The sequence below is a fragment of the Strix uralensis genome, chromosome Z, assembly GCF_047716275.1.
Source record: "Strix uralensis isolate ZFMK-TIS-50842 chromosome Z, bStrUra1, whole genome shotgun sequence".
Classification (NCBI taxonomy): Eukaryota; Metazoa; Chordata; class Aves; order Strigiformes; family Strigidae; genus Strix; species Strix uralensis.
The window spans coordinates 8,877,018-8,901,130 of NC_134012.1; the positions used below are offsets into that span (position 1 = coordinate 8,877,018).

At 40.7% G+C, this 24,113-nt stretch overlaps 1 protein-coding gene across 1 annotated transcript in view; it reads left to right on the forward strand.

The window, feature by feature from the left end:
* The first annotated feature begins 3,475 nt into the window (after nucleotides 1-3,475).
* LOC141937932 (ral guanine nucleotide dissociation stimulator-like 1) overlaps nucleotides 3,476-24,113 on the forward strand; it is a 46,612-nt gene continuing 25,974 nt past the window's right edge. Inside the window, exons 1-4 of the mRNA XM_074856275.1 lie at nucleotides 3,476-3,564; nucleotides 3,631-3,658; nucleotides 4,742-4,852; nucleotides 17,106-17,311. Of these exons, the coding sequence (XP_074712376.1) occupies nucleotides 3,476-3,564; nucleotides 3,631-3,658; nucleotides 4,742-4,852; nucleotides 17,106-17,311 (434 nt within the window). The remainder of the gene's footprint in view (nucleotides 3,565-3,630; nucleotides 3,659-4,741; nucleotides 4,853-17,105; nucleotides 17,312-24,113) is intronic.

Sequence of the window (24,113 nt, forward strand, 5' to 3'; positions counted from 1 at the left end):
TATTTCTTTCTTGTTGCAAGGTGGAGGGAATACATGCTCAGATGTATTAGAGGAACAATTCTGATTCAGTAGAAAGGGCAGGCACAGAGCTTGATTATGGCAGGAATGTAGCTATTGCATGTGAACACGATTTGGAAAGAACCAAATATTTAACACAGCGTTAACCAGGAGTGTGGTTCATTGGTGTAGATCGATGTCATGATTAAAGTCTGTTAAAAGAGCAAAGCAGCAGTTCTACTAAACCGAGTTGCAGACTGTTCTAATTCTTTTTCACGCTGTTTTGGGTCCTTGAAATCTTTACAGAACATCTTTCAGATTAATCAGAGCCTGCTTTGTCTTCATGTTTTCCTGTGCATTCTGATCCTGTCTCTTGGTCTCAAATAAGGGGTTGAACACTACATAATGGTCTTAGAATGCAACTAAATGGAAGTTAAATGTTACATATGCTCTTCCTCCTTTTCAGTATTAAATAATCAGTATTTGGCTATAAGTCAGATTTTTAGGAGCCTGGACTGAGCATAATCCTTTCTCTCTGAAAGATCAAATAAACACATATATGTGATGTATACATACACAGACCTGCATGTTTTGGTAAAAGTTAATGACAGGAGTTGGAGTCAGAATGTGTTAAATTTGGAGTCAGGACAGTATGTTTCATTCACTTTGAAAGATTCTACCAGTCTGAGAGAAATTTCTTGTATTCCATGTAACAACATTGTTGTAGCTATGAGATCTGATGATATCAATATGGACAAGGTCTGTTGAAAGAGGTAGTATATTTAAATTGACCTCTTTGTTTAGCTGGAAAGCAAGCAAATACTTGTGGCATAAGAAAGGCACACTATGTTGGAAAACACTATCCCATCCCCTGTCAGCTGCTTTAATGAACAAACCACCCCAACCTACAACTCTCCCTTTCCCAAGTGAGACAGTTATCAATAGAATCCAGACTTCCAAGGAACTAGAAAACTGCAAATATTAGAATTGGCACAGGATTTGGATAAACAGTTTTTCACTGAAAATGTGTTGCAAACGTGATTGCTGGGCTCTTGGCAATGCAATGTTTGATGTAATTCTTGTGGGGAGAAGACTCAGTCCCATGGAGGTTTGAACCTGCAACTCATTTTGATTTCAGGGTCTAGGCTCCAGTTCATCAAAGAATCTTAATAATTTAGTTTCTTTGATGTGAATGTTTTAAGCTCATGCTAAAGTAAAGCTACTGCTTACGTGCTTTTCTGAACTAGCATACTAGTTAGGGGCTAAAGAAAGATGAAATTAATTTGTCAGGCTAGGTTGCACTGTGTATTGTCCTGGCCATCTTGCAGTTTTCCTCTTGCAGCTAAGCTAGTTAATGGAAACAGTTTCTAGAAGCTTAATCATGTAAACTAATTTAAGGGATAAGTAAACAAAATAACCAGAGTAGGATTTCAATCAAGTGAATACTGAAGGTTTCTACAAAACACAGACTATTTAATATTGGGTTGGGGTTTTTTTGCCTCATCCTTAAAGAGCAATAACTCTCAGCACAGACAATGAGTTTTTTCCTTCAGGCTAATCCTGATACTTCCCTCCCGGACCAGCTGACCGACGACAGTACGGAACCAAATATCCCATTGTAAATGTATCATCTTCAAGGCTCCCTCAGAAATCTCTTGAGCTGGGAAATAGCTGCCTCTTAAGTAAATCTGCCTTCACAAGTGCATTTAGCACCCATGACAGCAGAGGGGGGATGATGGTGGCAAAACCCATATAACAACAATTTGCCATCTCAGGTGCATGTTGGCAGAGCTGAGATCTAGGGGTAAAGATTAGCATGTGTGTGATTTAGACTGTTGAAAGCTCCATTTCAGATCTGGAAGAGCGTAGGTAGCTCTTTGTTCTTGTAAAATACGTGTATCTGCTGCCATATAGACCTCATCACCTTGGCCAAAGTTTCTGCCTCCCCTTACCGCCCTGCGTGCCACTGTGCGTGTTGCAGGTTCTTGTTCAGCAGCCCAGGTGTGACCACACGCCCGGGGTGCAGTTTATACAGTATCTTGTTTGTGCAGTCCTTGCAGTCTGTTAGGGTGAAAGACAACGTGTAAATTCAAAATACTGTTACAGAAGTACGATGCAGTTTAATATACTACAGAATCGTACTCCTGATTACTGTCCTTCCTGTAACCTTTCACTGTGATTTTGATTTTTTTTTTCTTTTAGAAAGGTGTATTTGTGTGTAATGTTACAAAGTCTAGGCACCACATCTCACTAAAAATTATCTGGAAAATAGCCTAACTCTCAGCAGGACTAATGGCAAATGTAATTAATAAAAAGGGTAGCTTTTCGTTGCTTGCTAAACTGGATGAGTTCATCTGGCACTCCTTCCTGACGGAGCATCTCTCTGTCACTTGTCAGTGACCAAGAGGCTTCAGAAACATCATCCACGAGAGGGCTTGTGCCCTGCCTGGAATGAAAAGTCCTGAGCCTGTCTCTCCATAAGGCGTTCCCTAAGGATCCAGTCTGAAATGTGTGATTCAGCAGAAGCTAAATGTGCTCCTCCCCACTGTACTAATTCACTGCCATTTTCTTCTTTTTGAAGAAATAGTTAGAAATAATTGTCATTTTTTGGTGACTGCCATCCAAAGTAATGGTAGCAGCACAAGTGCACTTACTGCGGCAGCAGAACGTCATACCACGATAAAGCTTTTATTTCAGTACAAAAGAATTATTTGGCTTTGGTGTTACATTTCTTGTAGCTGGATATCCACTTTCGTGTGTTTGTCCTCTCAATAGCAATTTGTTCTGAAACTGCTTGCACACCTGCTGGGCCAGCTACATGAATTCAATGCAGATTCCGTTTTTTGCACCTAAAAATTACGATGTGGAAAACTGGTTTGCAAAATCTAAAGCATTCAAAATGCTCTGTGGGGGTTTACGAGAGAAGCCAAGGGACTTTGGAAAATCTAGACTTTGATATGTATTCTACAATACGTTTTGGTCAGATGAATAAAGCTTGTATCTGCCTCAGCATATTCTGGATCACTTCAGTGTTACACAAATAAAGTAAATGCACAGCCTGGCAAATAATCAGATCAGTTCAACCGTGACAACACAATGCAATCTTGGTTTCATAGCTTAAAATAATGTTCCTTGCTTTCATATGCTTCCTCATGTTAACAGCTGCAAGTGATAACAGTCTCTCTGAACCAGCACTGCTCCTGAGATAATTGGTAGTAACACTTGTGTATAAATACGTTAATATACTGGCTGTCAGTGCAGAGGTTCAGGAGGTCTGAACTTTCTGGTTCAAGTCTTACTGCTTTCATTGACTTGCACAGTAATTTGTGCATTCAACTCCTCTCTGCTTTCCTTTGTAAGTCCAAAACACCAGGTAACTAGAGACAGCTCAACAGGCAACTTAAGTCAGTGTTTTTAAGGTGGTTTGAGATCCTCGTGTTAGCATGCTGATGTCTGCAGCTAGTGCTTGTATAAGAGGATGGTCACGGTTCAGACAGGCTTGTGTGTGAGCAAGGGGCTCCCACAGATGAAAATTAAGGACATTGTGGGTTTAGTCTATGTAAAGAGGTAGGTGGGAAATGTGATAATCTATGGGTTACAGAATCAGTATGAGAAACTTTTCTTCTTCAATAGGAAGAGTCATTCTCTTGAGGTGAGACAGGTGAGAAGTCAAGGTTTGTTTCCCAGTGCCAGCTGTACAGGTCCAACGGGTGGGAATACTTTCCCCATGCCTCCCGTTTCCCATCACCCTAAACCTTATCTCCCCAGAGCAGGAGCTCCGCCCCGTGCCCCTCCACATCTCGACCTGCACAGCCCCCGTCTCCGCTCCTCATGGCTCCCCTGGTTTTCTCGGGTTTCTTATCTGCTGCCACACGTCTGCACATCCCCTGTCCCCACTCTTGCATCTCCCTGGCAGGGGGAGGAGGTTTTCTGCTGACGGTCCCAGGGGTGCAGAGAGCCGCGGGGGGCCCCGGCTGCCCCCCAGCCAGCATGGTGGGGGCTGCCTGCCCTGGCACGGCCTGCCTGGGGTGGGCAGGAGGAGGAGGAGGAGGAGGAAGGCCCTTGCTCTGCTCCTGTCTGAGCCCCCTGAACTGCCCGGTGGGTGAGGGCAGAGCAGAACCACGACAACCCCAGCGGGGGGGCCGGGCAGGGGTGGCTGAACCCACCGTCCCTTCTCGGCCGGCGGTAAACAGGAAGCCCCTCAGCGGGGCCGAGGCCGAGGTCGAGGCGGGGCCTGGCGCGGCCGCCCGCCCTCCCACCTCCCGTGCCTCGGAGCCGAGGGGCCGCATGGCATTTAAAGGCTGCCTGCCTAAGTAATTCTACAGTTTTTTAAAAAGTGCAATTCCTTCCATAAATGAAAGGCCAAAGAGATTAATTGCTTTAGGAAAGGGAGGAGGGGGAGGGAGAGGGAAGAGAACACTGCTAATCAAAACCAAACTATTTCCTTAGAAAAGACTTTATACAACTATTTAAAATATGTGCTAGTCTAGAAAAAATAGTTAAATGGAAAGTCAGGGTATCTTGATACCACAGGAAAGGACAGTTTGCCAAGAATATCTCCAGTGTTCCCTCAATCTAGAAGTGTCCTGTATCGCTTGGATTGTTGTATTTACTTTGTGCAGCCCATCTTCTGCCCTCAGCTCTGTGTGAAGCAGCACAGCACCTGGTATAGATTGTGGTTACAGAGGAGTGAAAATGTTCTTTTCTCTCTCTTTTTTGTTTTCCTTTCCCCTTTTCCTGGCAGAGCACAATTCAGGATGGAGGTGAAGAGGTAGAAGAGGGAGCTGTTTACCATGTGACCCTGAAAAGAGTACAGATTCAACAGGCTGCCAACAAAGGAGAGAGACAGCTAGGCGTAAGTAAAGCTGGCGCGGTGGCATTTTGGAAGGCTGCTCATGGACTTTGGAGCCTGCTCCAGGGAGCTGAATTCCACACGAATCGTTATGATACTAACTTTTAGCACTGACTGCTCTCACTCTTCAAAAAAACCCAAACACTGAAGTTGTCTGCCTGGGCCATCTGAAATAACTCTCTCCTTGTGTTGACTCTTCCTCTTTTCTTGACATGTAAAAAAGATTTGACCAGTTGTGGTGAGGGGTCAGATGATACTTAGTGCAGGAATAAGGATCTTAGCTTATGGCCTGAGCAGTTGAACATTTAACAGTTGTTTCAGACTGGGCTGTGGCTTGTTTCTGCTGTTAGGAACCTATCTCAGGTCTCCCAAATAGGTAGTGATAGTATTTTGACTAATGAAGATCTGTCAAAAGTTAGCAGAAACTTCCTGAAAAGTTAAGTGAATATAGGTTTGGGTCTTATTTTTGTAGTGCTTTCTCAGCCAGATGAGAAATCAATTGTCTGCATTTCTGCAAGAATTACAGCTCTCTACTGTTTTTCAGACGTATATTTCAAAGCACGAAGGCTTTAGTGGTAAGTAAAATGAGCTTAAATGCACATGCACTCAATTTGGCATGCTGCTGAGTGCTTCACCTTTGTCAGGCCAAGTCCCCAGCTGATATAAAATGTCCTCACTTCATTGGAATCAGTGCAGCTGTGGCAGTTTGAGCCAGATCTTCAGGAGGTGGCTATAACTTTCATATTATTTTGTTATGTTTATATGTTTTCTTCAGGATCAAAGGCAATGATGTAAGAACTTGGTTTGATGTAGTATCCAGATTGGTATTTTAAAGGCTTTTAAAACTGCCCTGAGATTTATATCAAATCATGTTCTTGTGAAGTTCCATGACATAAAGCAGTGCAGCAGCGCTGAAACCACAGTCAAGAAAGATAAGCAAATTCTGTCCTGCATGCAGATAGTGCTTAGAATCTCCCCTTCCCATGTTTCCAAGAAGTACACAGAGTTCCAGTCAGAACAGATAATTTCAGATGTGCTTCCTTCGAGTGGTAGATTTCCCATCTCTGCCTCCTGTTTTTCCCAGGAAAAATATTCGAAAGTATTTTTGAGCTCCTGTGAATTTCCCAGCTGGTGGTTTTGTGTAAGAGGTAGAGATGATTTTGAAGATGTCTGTGTCCCATAAACATTCTTTAGAAAAGTAGAATTTTTTTCCTGTGTCGGCTATGTTGTTCCGAGTCTGTAGAAGGAATTTGCCAGGTCTTGGTGATATTCTCAAAGGAAGAGTGCATCTATGTTTCTGAGATCATCACCACAGCTGATGGTGCCAATCTTAATAGGAGGGCAAGGGACTTACAAGGTCACGAATGTGACTTTTAGCTTTCTGTGGTTAGCATTAGTTTTTTCAGGTCAGAAGTGAACCCTGTTTGTGGGGAAGGATGCAGCGTGTCAGAAGTCTGCACCTGTTCTGGCCATAAATTGGTGACTTCAGCTTCCAGGCTGGTGTCTTTCATGAGCAAAAAATCTCATGCATATTACTTAAACATATTTTTAAACATATGGGCTGTTTGTTTCCCTTAAGCTCTTCAGAACATAAAGTAGTTCAAGCTTTTTTTGTGATCTTGTTTTATTAATGGCTTTACTGTGGTCCTAAAGTCAATAAATAGCCTCTAACCCAGAGCATTATTTATGAATAGCCATTCCTGCCCCCAGCAGTTTTGCCTTGAAAAGCCTAATTGTCTCTTTTATAATTATCATCAGGTGACTTTTTTGTTTTTTAATCTGGAGTTTATGGGGTTTTGTGATGTTATTTTTTTTTTCTATGCTTTGAAATCCACAGCACTGAATTCGTAAAGTATTGGGTTTATCTATGTTGGCCTTATTTTTTTGATGGTGCTCTAAGTCACGCTTAGGTTGAAGATGCAAATTCAGCTGAAGAGTATGGGAACAACCAATTTGTACATCAGCAAGTATTGAGCCTTTCTTGTAACAAATGTAGTACCTCTGTTCCTGATTATATGCGTGCCTGGATTTACTTTTTAAAAAGTTTCTTTCTCAATGTCAGTTAGTGTTCTGTAGAGGTCTACTTAACAGCTTGACCTTCACAGAGGCACTGAGCTTTTCGTCCTTTCTTGGTTCAGGTCAAGTTCCTTGTGACTTGGGAAGCCCAGGTCTTTTAAAACCTTGATGTTGCATGTGGCTTTTAAATACTGTGTGGTGTCAGAGCAGGAGCTTGATCCAGCGGTTCCAGAGTGCTTAGTTCTTAGTGATGCTGCGTTCGTAAAGTGATTTGGAGGCTTTTCAGTTGAAAAGCGTTAGATGGTAAATTACTTGATGTGTCTGAGAGAAATGCAGATCTAACTGAAAACTTACAGAACCTGTGTTGAAAGGAATATAACACGTCTTACTTATTCTGAGTGTGTTGGGATTTATTACCAATTCCTTTAATTACTGAGAAGCTTGAAATCTTGCTCAAATATGTTTGTGTACAGGTACCCGTAAGTGAATGAACCTCTATCTTTTATGTCTCGAAGTCTAATAAACATTTCTTAAAATTCTCTATCCTAGGAACCCATCCAGGGTTCTTGAATGGTTGGCCCTGTTAGGAGAGAATGGTCTGTTAAAAAGCCAATCATAAGATTACAGCTTAAGCACTGTAAACACTTGCTTATTTACATACAGAAGTGTCTTCCTTGTGTTTCAAACTGCTACAGTTAATAAAAGAAAAAGACAAACAGGCTGTGACATATGCAGTCATCAGCAGTCCTATAACTTTCAAAAGTGTGAAGCTTTTGTGTAAACACCAAATTTCTTAGCTTTAAATTTAATCTTAGACATCAAAGGATGCCAATAATAGCTACTGGTTTTGTCACTAAATACTTAGTCACAAAATATTTAGCGAAGCTTAAGACTTTAGGCACTACAGTATTATGAAATATTAAAAGCTCTAGTGGTAGCTCAGTGTTGTGACAGATGCTGCACAAAAGCAGTATCCTGACTAAAAAGAACTTACAGCCTAAATATCAAGGCTTGTCCGTACACATGTGTTGTCTCAGCTGATGATTTACACCCAAGGCATTGGCTTTAAAAATAAGGCAGCTAGAACAGAGTATGGTACTCTACATGTGGTCTCATCAGACCTTTTATGCAGTGGAAGAATAATGTCCTTTGACTTGCTTCAGTACCCTTTATTTATACTTTGCAGAATTGTTTGCTTTTTGTTGCTGCTTCCAAGCGTTGTGCTGAAAGATTGAATGTTCTGCCTACTCTAACCCTTCAGCTCTTTTCCCTGATCTGTGTGCCACAGTGTGACCTTTGAGGGTAGTACTTTCAACAGACTTTTTTGCTGGCCTCTTACATTTCTCTACATTTAGTTGCATAAGCCATCTGTTGCCCATCAGAGTGCTTTAACAGCTTTGGCAATCAAAATTAAACTTTGGCAGCCTCCACGTTAGGTGTGAAGCTTTCTGCCATTTTGCATGGTAGCACTCAATAACCTTCTGTTCTGTCAGGTTACTGGGTTACAGTCTGGTGGAGATTGTACTTGTTCCTCTTTGCCACCAATTTGTGTCCAAATACCAATTCATGTCCAAATTTTTTGCAGTCATCTCTGTAGCTCAGCCCTGCATCAGTGCAGAAGTTATTGCATACTGCAAAAACCACTGAAATTTGTGCTGGTGGTCCTGCTGCTGCTGCTGCTCCACTTGTCTCCCATGGCTCAGAAATAACGTGAAGTCTTCACTGAGAATAAACTGTTTGCTGCGTATGGTATTGAGCATGTGAATTATTATGTATAATGGCCCTGTCATAGCAATTTGAGCATAATCGTGATACTGGATTTAGAGAGGTACTGCAAGTCAGGAGTGCTGTGCCCAGTATTCATTTGTTAATGACTCGCCCTGGGGCTTGAACTGACCAACTTAACTTCTGAGGGTTTAATTTTCTCACCTGTAATATCATCACAATTTGTTTTCAGATCTAGTGATCTGAGGAGTGTAGAGGCAAACTCTTGTGCTTTAATATGAATGTATAACATTCAAAGCTATGAGAGCGAAAATTATCCTACCCTGCTGGACATGCAAGAAAAGTTCCGTAGCAGAGCACGATCCTCCTGATATGCCCTATGATTCTGTTGTCCAGTCTTTACTGTTGACATTTTGGAGAGCAATATACTCTGCTGCTTACAGATGCAGGGGCCTGGCACTTCTAATCCCTTCTGTGAAGAGAAAGGGTGTTGGGTGAGACACTGGAGTTTACCTCCTTCTTCTTAAAACCTTCCAGCAGGACCCCAGGAGTGTGCCACGCAGCACGTGGAGGAGTGGGTTGCTGTATCAGAGTGGGTTGCAGTGGCTTCGAGTGCTGCGTGGGTCTCCAGCACACGGCCTGTGGGCTACAGCCAGTGATGCTGCCACTGGGCCACAATGGCACTACTAAGGTGTAGGCATTTTAAATGCTTTTGCAGAGTGATCCTGTTATTATATTCTTTTCTTTCCTCTATTTTCCTCTTAAGTTCTTCCCACCTTTGTGTTGTGAAAGCAGTTTGAAGGGTTGTTTTCTTTTCCTCTCCTACCCCCTCAGCTGCTTTGAACAGTTGCCTTTCTCCTTATGAAGGCTCAACCTTTCTCCCAGTCAATAGCTGTTTCTTCCTTTCTAGGGAGTCCATGGACTCTTTGTGCAAGTAAAACAACATGTTTTTATTATAAAGTGTCATTTTCTGTTGAAAGGTCTCAGAATTATTGAACAATATGGAATGAATGAATGCTTTGAGATGTGTTCAAATTATCACAGCTATTGGGCTTCAGACTGAAGACTTGTGATATATCTCATGTGGTAGCTTAGACTTCCTGATCTCAGTGGCTCCTTCTGACTCTTAAAAATCAATAAACTTCTGAGTGTCTATATATCCTAAAGCAGAGATAGACCATTGCATATTACAGAGCTATCTAGGATTTTATTTCCTCCTATATACGGTTTATGCCCCGCATAAAATCTTGCATGCGTTGAATCATATTGAGTTTCTGTTCTGAGTTGAGTCAAGTGCAGAATGTCCTTCAGTTGTTTATAGTATTCATGCGGATAGAACTTATTAGATGAGGTTGGTAACGTTTCAAGGCTTTGTTGGTGTTGGGATGCAAATGACAAGTCAGTACACCCTTCAGGATTAAGTGTTGTCTTCAGTGCAAAAGAGGTTAGTTAACTAAATGCTCCTGAGGTGCATTTGGAAGCTAGTTTAAATATTACATGCAAATACAACAAGTAAACGATGATGAAGATATGCCTACGCATCCTTTTGTCTGTTTGCTTGGTTTGTAGTAATCTCTGGCTCTACCTGCGGTGCATTTTGTATTTTTAGAGTAGAAACCCTCTAGGGCAGGGATGGTGCCTTAATGTTTTGACATGGCAGCCATTGTGCTGCTGTTGGAAATGTTTCATAAGTAACAATAATGTATTTCATTTGGAAGTCAGATCTTACGCTTTTGCATTCCTCCCATTGAGTGCTTCAGACTGATTCTGGCTGTGCTTTCGGTCTGCTGGCTCCCTGTAGCATACAGAATGTGAATGAACTCTTGCACACTTATTAAATCATGAGACTTGCATTCTTTGTGCGAAAACAGTCATTTTGTTCAGAAAACATCAGGTGGTTATAAAGTTAGAACAGGACAGAGAAGAACAGAGCTATGCTGTTAACTCCTGATAGGTAATTAAACAACATGCACACATGCACACACAAAACCAAACCCCCAAAACCTCCCAAACCAAAACCAGACAGTAAACATGAACGACTTCTGTTTTATCTTACCGCTTGACATTTTTTTGCTCTTTCTTTCCCCCTTACTTTTAAGCTATACTTATTTTGCATTGTGACTCAATACTTCCACATAATTGTGTGTGTTTCGATTTGTGTCCATTGTCTGAGGATTTAAGTTCAGCTGCCACATAGCATTCTTAAGCTGAAATACAAATGTCTGCAGCGTGTTCAGTGCCAGCTCGTGCAACCCGTGCTGCTTTCTGCTGTGTCAAAAGAGATGGGTTAGTGGCCAGGTGCTGTAGTTACAAGAATGCAGTAAGTTGTGTAGGTATGCAGTATGTTTATGCCATCTGCTTATACAGTTTGTCATACAAAATGCAGAATTTGACATAGAGAAGATACCTATAGAATCGGCACAAGGATGTTGCCATCACAGGTACAGTACATACAGACACACATGTAGTCATACATAGACACTCTTTATATGTGTGTGTGTATGTGTACAAGAGAAGAATCCGAAGAGATTCCGTATCGGGTCCCCTGTGATGTCTAGATAATATAGTAAAAATTAGTTTGGCCTGAACTAATGATTGCACTAATTCTTTTGGTCTCTTTCTGCTCTTAAATAGATGTTCAAGCTGGTAACTCTTAATATTAGGTAATATTAGCTTATTATTACTGTTTTTTCTAATCTGACCCCACCCTGGAGAGGTCTCTTAGTTTCAAAACACAGGGCAGTAAAAAGCATAGCCATTGAAATGAAGTTTATAATGCAGTTAGGTATGTATTCATGCTGTGGCCATAAAAATGGTTACTTACTGCTAACCTATTTTTTTAATAAAAGATTAAAGAAGCTTGGCAATAGAGATTGCTCACAGTAATTATTATGAAACATGTAACAACATTTCCTGGATATTTTTCTTTCACAAAAATATGTTTCAAGTTCAGTTTATTTTAAAATCTGAATTAGTCTTCTGCTAATTATTTTCTCCTCTGTCAGAATGTATTTAATCTCCCCGCACCTACCGTTTCGTTCTCCAGCTATTCACGCTATTAAAATCTCTCACTCTTGCCTTGTTGTTTACACTGAGTGCGGTAGCAGTTTACACTGGTTTCCTGAGTCAGTATAATTTTAATTTCTGTGTGCTGTTTGAGCAAGCTTTGCAGTGTGAAAGGAGAGCCAACAATACAATCAGGATGAATCAAACCAGTTTGGGTTATATAATGTGCATTCATGCTACTGTTATGCAACAGAACTATTACTTGTGGCATTCTAAAATACATTGTGAGTTCAACAGTGTTGCCTGCTGTCTCATACAGAATGTTCTTTGTTTCTAATGCCTGAGCAGAAAGTGATGATGAGCTCCACAATTAAATTAAATTACATTCCTGGAAAGGGAAAAGTAGTGTGACTTTTCCCAGGTACTGGTGAAAAATGGTCTTTATGGTTCTGAATGGTCAAAATACAACTTTTGACTGTTTCTGAATGGTCAAAATACAATTTGTTCATGTTGACCTATAATTTTCATAAAATGGTATGACTCTTGCATGTTAAATCTCTCTGACTGTGTTAGTGGTAATACCAATCATCCCTTCTCTTTGCTATACCTGGCACTTATTAGAAAATGACAGCATCTTTTGGTTTAGCATTTTTCATGAAAGAAGCATGGCAGATGACTTTACTGATGAGTGTTTCACAAACAAAATTTGTATAATAGCTTTCCTCTGATATTTCTTAGGATAGACATAGAGTAGTTGTCATCTTTAACATCCAGACATCTTATAAATATGAGCATAATTGAGAATTTTCAAGTTCTGTGTGGTGGTGATGTCACTGGGCTGATATAATAGCAGTATGAAGTGGCATCAAAATTCAGTTGTACTGGAAATATTCCTGTGATGTCTAGCCTTGTGTCAGAATAATCAAGGGTCATATAACGATAAAATAAGGAATTAGGGAGATGGGAGGGGATGCAACATTAAAATTGCAGTTATGCAGTAACTGTAGCATAAGCATTAAGGTGTATGAGACCAGGAGATGAGTCTTGGGAAAGGGTTACATAGAAACACATGAAGGACAAGGTTTTCTATTTCAAGGTAGACTGTAAGTTATTTATGAGCTTGGACAATGACTTTAGCAGCTGTATATTTTTATATCTGGGAGGATATTGATGTTTGCAGTTATTTACAAAGAGAGTAGGAGGCTTACGTAGCATCTTGAAGACATTAAGTTTGGTGTTTTTGCCAAAGAATCCAGTTGTTCTTCAAACTTCTCTGTTTCAGCTGTCTTGCTACTTTAAGTGATGTATGACTGCATGTTTAATGAAGGATACCTTAGCTTTTTCTTCTCTCAGGCTGGTGTTACGGATGCTTGTATTTCTGCAGTTTTTGAAGCTTAATCTTTTCATGATTTGATGATTATTTCCCCCCCCCCCCCCCCCCCCCCCCCCGCCCCCAGTCAAAGATGAGTGTAGATATTAAAGGCTTGTGCTGGAGAGCCTGTGTGTAAGAATGCAATATCCACAAAATAAAGGCAAAAGCATCTTACTCCTGTGTTCAGAAGGTTAAAGCTGATTCAGGCAAACAGTGAAATGAAACACTCTTGATTAGAGTGCCCTATTTTTAGTTAACTTATAAGTTACTGCACTTCAGACACCTCAGGCAGTTTTATTCCAGCATAAAGTGTCTGTCCAGTAAGTTAATAAAAATAGGTAGAGTGGAAAACTCCCTATCTGGAAAAGCTATAGGTTTCAAGAAAAGTCAAAAGCATTTAAAAATCCATCAGAATCAGTTAAAATGGAGTCTGAGACACTAGCTAGGTGCTCTTGAAAATAATTTTGCAGAATTTCTAAATAAAGCAAGTCTTTAGTGAAGTGGTGATGTTTTAAATGACTAAGCCTGAAGAATATTTGATATCTCATTTACTTATTGTTCATCCCAGTTGTTTTCTTCTGGTATTTTTTTCCAGCCTGCCTAATGAAAAACAATTATACTGATTTCATTCCACAGTTCTCGCTTTCAGAATCTCAACAGATAATATTTGCGCTGGAAAAAAACTGCAGACCAGTGGTTTTTTGGGTAAAAGCGATTGCTTCCAGTGCTATTTCTGAAATAATGACTACAATTCTGTATGTCGTTATTTATGTAACAGCCTATTTTTGTACTGTTCAGAATTTGAATTATTTTTTTACGTTGAGTGTCTACTCCCTCTTGCTAGGGTGTATCATTAATTTAGGAGATGGTGGAGTTTATAATTGATTGATAATCCCACTGAAGGTTAACAGGTAGCATTTGTACCTTTGGCCCATGAGTCTGTGGGATCTAGATCTGTATTTTAGCTGTCAAACTGAGTGAAATACCTGGCAACTTTGGGGTATGTGGAGGTTTTGCTTTATTTTCCTGTCACTGGTAGGCAAAATGGCAAGAGATCAGCGTATCTTGGCCCGTTCTTGCAGAGAAGGACTGATAGGAAATGGAGACTGTGGTATCGAAGGTTGCACATGGTGTCTCAGCAGATTCATAAAGGAGTGTTGCTTTGACACAGCCAGTAACAAGCTGTGCTGGTAACAAGGTGCTTGTAACTGAGGTCCTGCTTACTCAAGCGCTGTATTGGTGGCTGTAGCAGAGAGAAGAGGTCTGTTGCATATTCTGCCGATACTCGTATCTTTTCCTCATCCTGCAGTTGTGCACGTGGCTATCTTGCAGTTTCACAATGCCTTGGTGAGTCAGTGAGATTGTGTGTGGGTTCAGGAGCCAGCCTGCGTGGGGCAAGGTCAGGACCTTAATTGTAACCAGCTTGGAACCGAATTACAGCTCCTTCATCACCAGGGCATCTGCAGCCGGTTTTGCAGTCGGTTTGTGTTTGAAGGAACTTTTTAGCCTGAATGTTTTTAGTCTGCATGGATTGTTTCAACAAGAAGTGTATATGCGGGTAATGTTTTGTGCTGTATAGCAGTAAGACGATCACCTTAAAAGAGAGTGGGCCCCTCTGAAGGTACAGCATTGCAGAGGATTAGTAAGGATGTTAGAATTACACTAGATCAGTACCTGCACAACCTCAAAAAATAAGGACTTGCAAGAATATACCTCAGTTCAGTCTTTCTACATTTGCTTTTGAAAGATGCTGTCTACCTGGTAGGAAGCTATGTGCTCATCAGTTACATTTGCAGATTGTCAAGGCCATAATCCATGCCTGAAAAAATCAAAGTAAGACTGTTGAAAAACCATAAAATAAGTCAGACTATAAAATGCCATATTTCTTATACTTTTAGCCTTGTAGAGGACCAAGAAAATCTTACTGAAGCCCCCAGATGTTAGGGTCTAGCATCTTTGTTAGACAGCTGGACACATTGTTGGAGGAGATGAACAGAAGGAGCCGGAGAGCCCTTTTTGTCTTTTTGATGCACAAAACAGTGCAAAAGTTCTGGTGGCTGTAATTGGTACCACGTAACAGTGATCACCACGTGCTGCTGTCAGAACTTGTGAACAGCTTTAGGAACATCTTTTAATAGCAGTAGATACAGTATTCCTCTGATCAGACAAAGCAAAAGCAAACATGAAAACTCTTTGCCTTTGGGTAGCCTGGTTATGTCAGTGAAGAGACTGAGCAGTTTCCTGTTAGCATGCTCACTCAGCCCACAATGTCTTATTCTGAAAGTCTGTTATTGAGCGGGTCTGCCAAGTCCTTTCTCCTTTTAAACTTACAGGCAGCATTGCTAAAATAATACAAACACAGACAATCCCTAAAAGTCTCTTAAAATGTTTTCTAGCAGTTTAATGTTTTGCTGACAAACTCAGTTTTAGATTTTCAGTGTTTGGTGGGGTTTTTTTGTTTTGCTTTGGTTTTTGGTGTGGGTTTTTTTGTTGTTTTTGTTTTTGTTTTTTTTTAACATTCTCCCAAAATGATAATCTTGGGGAAGTTGCAGTGTTGCAGTTAGCAGAAAAATTTGTGCATGTATCAGACTTGGAAGCAGATTCTGCCCTTGTTTGGTACACATTCACATTAGTGAATGAGATGTTTTTACACACACTGAGTAGAATATGGCCATAAATCAATACATCATGGGTTGGACAATCTGCTGGATAGAAAATTAATAGTTAAATACAGTGGTGCAGACGTTCTTCCCTGTTTGAAAGTGGTTGTATTGTGTAACTAGTTATTTTCAAAAGTATATTTTAATTGTAAGATGAAAAGTCAGCAAGAAAATTTAATATTTTTTCTTCTCCTGAGCAAGTTTTGCTTAGGGAAAATTTGAATGGAGGAGATATATAGCACTAGTAACAGTATTCTTATAGTGTTTCTGTAATGGTGATGTCATATATAATTCTATATATACCTTTAAGTCAGGTATATAACAAATCATACACCTTTAAAACAGCCGTAAGATCCATGGAACAAAATTTTGCAAGTTCTTCTGGTGTAATTTCACTCATTCCCTGTGGGGCTGCTTTGGGGTAACGGTGGGGTTTGGTGCAGTAGTACTGTGCATTGCCTTCTCTCTTTATAAAAGGCATTAATGGGTTCATGACACAAGCCCAAGTTACCAGTCTGTTTGAACAGATGTAAACCCACGGTGCTTCCAGAAATTGTCTTACAGCGTGCACCCAAGCTTGTGTTCCCTGCGTCAGCCTGCGTGTTTCTGCAGCCGTGGGGTGAACTTGTGTGGGTTAAACCTTCTGTTTGGTTGCTCTTGTTGATGGTTTTTATTTATAATCCCATTTTAAAGTTTTTATCACACATACTTAACAAGTAAGTATTTAAAGTAGTCCCAAAAATAATTTTCCGAACCGTCCTCTAAATAATGGCAGAATTTAAGGGAATGTTTCTAGTTATTTCAGACTTAAACCAGTCTGTAAGCATTAAAACCAAATGCTGTTTAAAAAACACACACACCCCCAAGACCAAACCCTAAATCTGTTGACAAATATTGTGCCAAACGAAAACCGTAAGAGAAAATTGAAATGTTAGAATGGCAAGTTTGCAAGATGACGTTGACATCCTCCTTGCAAAAGTATCATGGAACGTTTCACATCCAAATGTGTTCATGACCTTGGGTTCTGTGTGGCAACCCAAAGTTGGTATTTTCGGAAAGGGAATCACAAGTGCTGATGCTAAAGTTGTGGTCAGTTTTCATGTTTATTCAGAAGTTAATGGGGCACTGAGTTATCACTATTGTTCCTTCCAGTAATATTATTATTTGTGGGATAATGGATTTTCTTTTAGATACTAATATATGATGGGATCATAAGATAACTTAATAGCAGTCGGACTATAAAATATTTTGTGGAGCGTGTCAGAGAAGTATCTGAAAGATAAACTTACTGAAAACCTCCGTTATTTGGTACAGCATTTGGTGTTCAGATAGCCAAAATTGACAAAGTCATTTAGTAAGTAAAGGTGGAGTATTCATGTGAAAAGATGGAATTTAATCTGTGTTTCATTGTGAAAGCTGCGTCAGGGATCTGGCTTCTGTCTGATTTTTGTGATTTGTTTTTGTTTCAACTTTGTAGGCTGAAGGGGACGAGTTACCTCCTGAACATACTGTCAGCCAGTATGAAACACAGAAGATAAGGTCAATAAAAGCTGGCACTGTGGAAAAACTTGTGGAGACCCTTGTCACAGCTTTTGGGGACAACGATTTCACATATATCAGTATCTTTCTATCAACGTACCGTGCCTTTACTTCTGCTAAGGAAGTACTGGAACTTCTTGAGAGGTAAGAGCCAGTATGTAATGGAAACTGAGCCATCATTTACGTGATAGGGGGATGTGGTCAGCAATTTCTTCCATTACTTTTAGTGGACATGGACTTAATAACCCAATGGACAGATGTCAAGAGTACTGCAAAATTCAGAATTTCAGCATAAACATAAAATATGTAAATACATGCTGCCCACATCCCAGCTGTCATTAAAGCATAGTCATCAGGCAGTAAAAGTGTGCCAGTCTGACTGCTAGGGAGCCAAACACAAGCAAATGAATATAGCTTCCCTCCACCCACCCCCCACAAAAAAAAAGAATGCACAGGCTGCAAAGTCATACCTAGAATAGATTACTATGTTTTTCGGGATCCTGATATTTTCGGACCTAACTCTCCTGTTTGGGGGCTGCTGATTTGAGACAGGGATTGTACAAAGATAAGAAAGAATTCACTATCCCCTTCTAGTACTTCACATGAGCATGCAGTCATAAGTTTTTGCAGACAGCACAAGAACTGGATAATGTTACAAGAATAGCTTATGGTAAGACTGTTAAATCACATCTGCTATGTCTGTATAAATGCTTAGAACCCACAACATTAGTTTTCTCACCCTAAACTCTAATTGAGACATGACTGGGTCAGAGATGATCTTATTTTGGGAGGACTGTATTTATTGCGTTTTCAAAATCAAGTGATGTACAGAAACAGTTATTCTGGCATATAGCAATTAGAACAGAGGAGTAGCATAAGAACTCCTAGCTTTTAATTTTGGCTCTCCCACCAGGTAGATAAGGAACAAGGCATGGATAAGCTATCTGTGCTTTTCTTTTGTATCTGGAAAGGAGTATAATACTGCTTGCTTTGTAGGGATGTTGTTATGTGGCTCAATTAATAATGATGTTGAAATGCCTAACTGCCAGTCCTGCTGTGATTGTAGTAATAGCTGTGGTTGCTCAAGTGCAGTAACTTCACAGCCAGGTAAGACGTCAGATGAGGAAAGAGCAGCCACCCTCGGGAGCAGACCGTACAGTTAGATTTACTACTGTGAGCTTTACCTCTCAGTCTGTACTAATTCTGACATAGAGCATGAGGAGCAATAAAAATTTACAGTGCATGTATACAAGAAGGTAAAAGTGTTGAGGAATTCGTTCTTTTGAATGGGTAATTCTTTCTATACCCTCAGTTTTGGATTCTATGTTTTGGACATACGTATCTTTGAAAAATAAAATACGAAAGGACACCAAGTTTGTGTGGATTCTAGTAACTTTAAAGAGGAGCTGACAGTGTGTCATGAGAATGTCTTGCTCCCTAAGCATGTAAATTGCCAAAGAGCCACAAATTTATCAGAGGAGCAAATAGTTGCACGCATATACATTGCCACTTTTAGCCAGTAGTATTTCATGTATGGTTTATTTTACTTACTTTTATAAAAGATACATTTTTAACAGGAAAAAGTTGGAATAAATGAATAGTAGCCTTTGCAAGGATGCTTTGCCTGAAATGGCTATTTTAAATACCATTCCCCTAACAGTGCAGTTTTTGTTGCTCTTTGTTGGTGGGTTGTCAGACTGCTCTTTTGGGGTTCTTATGTATTAACTGACATGTACCTGGGGAAATTTTCTTTCTATAATCAATGAGAACTTGCGAGTAGCTCAAATAATGTGAATCAGTCAAAGGTGGCTCTAAACCCGAAGATACACACCTCGTTTTTCAATGAAAGGCTCTCAAGTTGTCTTAAGGCAGCTTATTTTGTCTTAAAGTACATTCATATATCCTGTTTAAATGCCCAGAAAACATCTTTATGTGCATTCCCCACCCAGTTCGACAGTAGTTTCCTTTCTTCTTTTTTACTGAGGTACTTCACTAATGCAAATAAATGTCCCACCTGAGACTGTGACCATTTTATAAATCACTGTACAAACATGCGTAGAATTGTTGCAACAGCCCCCACCCTGAAGACACTCTACTGTCAACAGATGATAAAGAAAACCAGTGAGATGAATAGGCTATGATGCAGAGACTTAGGAGGAGTGTACTAAGGCAAAGAGAGACAGGCTTTAACTCACAGTGACAGTTTTGGAATTTGACCTGGGTTGTCACACGTTCATATTTTTACATGTCCATTACTGGTTGTTTTTTGTGTCGTCAGGAGGCAGAAGGCCATCGTGCAAAGAGCAATTCATATATTGTGCTTATTTAATTTGTATAGTTATAAAAGATCCTGTGTATCTGACAAATAAGTTTAAAAGCTCCTATGAAATCTGTTAAGCTGGGTGATCACCAAAGTGATGTTTTTGGAGAAAAGTTCTTGGTGTTGGGAGGCTGCCTTGGGTCCTTGGTGTTGGGCTGGCTCTTTGGTCAGTGCAAAGCCCCTGGGCAGGATGAGGAAAGGGGTCTTGTAGCTGTGGGACTCTTTTGTCCTCCTGTGTGCTTCTGCGCAGAGGACTTTGCGTGTATAACCTTTGTGTGGGACAGGAGATTATTTCATGTGCAAGTGTGTGTATCTTGGTCTCTTTACCTGGCTGGGTTCAGTGGGAGCTCCAGGTGGTTGTGCTCAAGAAGGTGAGCTGCAGGTACTGCTGGAGGTCTGGACGAGCTGAGGCAAGGGAAGGCATGTTCAGCTGCAGTGTCCCTGCTCGTGCCACTTAACACGGGACATAGCTCTCCAGAATTGTCAATTCAGCCCTTCAGTGACTACTGAAATAATTAAATCTCTCTGTAATTGAGGACTGAAGCATTTTAAACTTGGGGTTGGGGCCAAAGGGGTAATCCATTGAAACAGCAGTCCATTTTACAGTCAGTTAGCCTTGTTACGGTTTTGATTGTTTTGTAGTGTTTCCTCACTAGCCATGAAAATGTTCAAACTCTGTTCAGCTGCACTGTTAATAAGGATGATGAAAAAGTCTTTTGGGAATCTTGCTTTTGCACTGAAGTTTGTGGAGTCCTCTAGATAAATGGATGTGTTTTCTTCCCCTATTTTCCCCTGGTGAAAAGAATCATAGCAACCTAGAAATAGAAATGTACAAAATTAGTGAAACATTGAAGTTATAAAATCAGATTCTCAAAGATCAGGAATTTGAGAGGGGGAAGAACTCAACATCTTTATGAAGTCCATTATGGGCTTTAGTTTCTCCTTCTGTATTGTCTTCTTTAATGTAGGTATTAATGACAGGATTAAAAAAAACAGCCTGAAGAAAGTAATTACTCATTCTCTGAGAATCATTGGTCATGAGACACCTAAACTCTTTGGGACCCTGTGAAAATGCAGCTCCATGCAGTAAAGGTTTCTGTAAATTGTACAGCTAGTGCAATTTAGCTCAGCTAACTCTGCAATTAAGTTCTTAATATTTTCATATCTGGGAATAACATCTGTAATATTACAATTGGATTGCAGCACAAAAGTGCAAGTCTGACTTATGAGTCTGTCTTACATTTTCTCAGGAGTGTATCAGAGGAGAGAAAACCAGCCTTGATTGGAAAAGAAATTGAGCAGACAGGACTAACTCAGCTCTGAAATGTGCACCTAGCCAGTTTATAAGGGATTTCATTTGAGCATTGAGGCAGGAATGAACAGGAAAATAGGTGTCCTCTTCTAAAGATGATGTGCTCGTTATTCACTGCATTGTTTGCTGCTGACTGAGGGGAATGATCTTGCGCCAGACTTGTGCACTGCTGTGTTCTTGTGGTCTTGATGAGAATGAGTTCCGGTCCCATTGGGTTTTGGTGACATGTTGGCATGGGAGAAGACCTGCTTTGGGGAGGGACATCCTCCTGTGGTTGGCTTTGAGGGTAGGAAGGGAGAATAAGGGCATTTCAGATACTGCAGCTTTACTTCAGACCAATAGCCTAAATGATATTTCTAGCAGTGTCTCAGGTAAATTTGGGTAGTGAGGTTGTTTAGAGCAGCAGCAAGTCAGGAGCGTACATGACTCTAAGGACGTCAGCCCTGCTCCTCTCCTCTGATGCTGCTTTAAAGAGGTGAAAATGTCAAAAGAGGGCAAGAAAGCACAGGGGAAAAGTCTCCGTAGAACAGAACTTTCTTTTCTGAGCCCAATTATGATCTCACTGGCTTGTGTACCTCTCAGAGCAGGTTATAACATCTCCTTCAGAGGAAGGGCATGTTGTCAACATTATCCTCAGCCTTTTATAATAAATGATAGAATCCACAGGAAATCCTAGGAGGTCACCACTTCCTTCCCCTCTCACAAATCTGAGGAGTGTAGTGCTTAAGAATCCATAGATGTTTCTCTTGGCTTTTCGAATATCATGGATAATCTAGAATTTTATGGCTTGGGACAAAACACAGATGAAATTTAAGCTCTAAAAGTTAGCATGATTTACATGCAGCTGCGGAGTATGGACTTGTGAAGGAAAGCAGATGTTATAAGGAAAAATAAAAGAAATGAATAGTAATAGGAAAAATGGATAGTAATTTAATTTAACCAGCTTAGTTTTCATTGGTGTAGCATAAGTAGCAAAGAGAGTGCATTTTTGCAACTTTCTTGGTAGTGATACTTGTTAATAATAACAGTACAGAGACTGAAGTAGGTGTCAGTGCATAATCTGTGTTTTATGAGTACTTGTATTTTGTTTTCCAGTGAAGTAAAAAAAGTAATGAAAAGGGTGCTCTTAAAAAAGCAATAAGATTTTGGCATTGGTTGTCAATTTTAGTTTCATGTGAAGAGCTTGAACCCTGTTTCTTATTCCTGGTGATAGAGCAGGATCGTAGAGTAAGGGAACAATCATGAATGGCAGTGCTGAGCTCTTGTTTGGCTCTTGTTTGGTCCAAGGGAGAACAGTGATGTGGTCAGATCAAAAAAGGCCCTTTCATCTTTTTCCAGGTGAGCAGCCCCTTGACATAGAGTAGGAGAGAACAGCATCTCCATCTCCCAGTTGTAGGACGTGCTTTTTTGTAGGAAAGTACACATTGACAAACTTGCTTCAAAATTTCTATGTGTGGAAGCTGGGTTGCCCCCAGTGTATTCAGTTTATGTTGGATTTGCTTTGGATACACCCCTCACTGTGAGTGCTGCAGAACTGTCTGATGTATGCAAACACAAATTCAGATTAGACAAAGAGAGTCTGGGACTCTGGAAAAGTGTCCTTGGAAATCTGGATGTATTGTAGTCTAAGTGTGGGGGGATACCTGTTGGTCAGTTGATGTGGTCTGCAGAGTATCCTGTCCAAGCAGTGCAAGCATTAACTAAATTTGGGACATGAAACATTTATTCCATCCAAAAAAGGTGAGATGCTTTTCCCTGAGTGACAGAGGCAAATAAAGAGGCAGATGCTGTACTTAAGAGAAACTGAAGTGTTAGGGCGGGAAAAAAAAAGAACTTTATATAGGTGTGAATAATTCAGAATAATGCGTGCTTTTGTTAAATCAGTTCACATTGCGGTGAGGTGTTGTGAAATCTTCTGGGCAAAACCTTTTTCCTTGCTTGGACCTTACTCTGTTAAAATAAGCTGTGATCTGCCCTGTGAACATGTGAGGCCCTGCAGCCATTGGTAGCTCCAAAGAGCCCTTTCTGGGCTGCACACTCTAATCTTCATTTCCTGCATGGCTGTGGAGGAGTTGGTAGTTTTCTCTCTCGTGGTGTGGCAGGATGGACCAAAGGGACACGGGTGTTGCTTACACTGCCTTTACTCCTCTTCACGTGACGTCGGGAAGCAGGAGGAAGTCCTGCCAAAGCCAAACACCCATGGCTGTGGTCATGTCACAGCAGGAATCGCACGTTTCACGGTGCTAGTCCTTGCGGTGTTTTTGACTCCCACAGCCCGGGCTGGTATTGTCGTCACAGCAATGCCCAAACCAGCGGGGCAGAGAGGAACAGGCCTAAAGGTGGTTTCTGCCCTATCATCTAGTGCAGTGAGTGGACTTACAGAAAGTATCGAACGAGGCATGTGTAAAGGTTTAAATTGTTAATGTACAATTCAGAATATTTTAAGACCGACGTAGTTCCCTGTGGTTCAGTCGGAAGATACTCAGCGGATTTTGACGGCTATGCTACTTATTGTAACGGACTTTAAACTGGGACCTTTGATAACTTGTGTCTTCAGTAAAATCAGAGATGTGCTATTTGCTCTCTGAGTAACTTTTAACACTTCTTGGAGATTGTGAATAAATCTGTGCTTCCCCCCCTCCCCCGACTTCAAATTAAGCTTTTGCTTTTTATTAAAATTGAGACTGGAGCCCTATTCATTCTTGTGGTGGTTTAGTCCCTGCCGGGGTCTGAGACCACGCGGCCGCTGCCCCTCCCCCACAAAGGGAGTGAAATACAAAGCCCCGGGGCTGAGATAAGGAGACGTTTAATACAGCAGTGCAACAGCAACACAACAAACAACAAGAATAACAATAACAGTAACAGTGATAACAATGAACAGAGCAAGATATCTACCAATACAGCAGTGAGAGGACCGGTTGTACAAAACCACACGCTCCGCGCTCTCGTGCCAGGATGTGACGTCCGCATGGTATCTGAATAACCCGGCTAGAGCTTCCCCCCTGCTGCTGGGGAAACATAACCCTATCCTGGCTAAACCAGGACAATTCTTTTGGCTGGATTCAGCCTATAAAGGTTTTCTTTTAACACAGAGTAAATGTCAAACTAAACAAAATCTTGGGCATAAGCTGGTATGTTGAAAAGTGAGGGGGATGACTTGTATTCTCAAAGCTATTTAAGAGTAATTGGACATCCGTATCCCTTTAGTATTCATGGAGGTTTGGCGTCTAAACGCAGCAGACAGCTTTGAAAACCTGCCAAGTCTTTAATACTGTATGTTCTGATATTTTCTCTTTGTTTGGTAGAAGTGGATA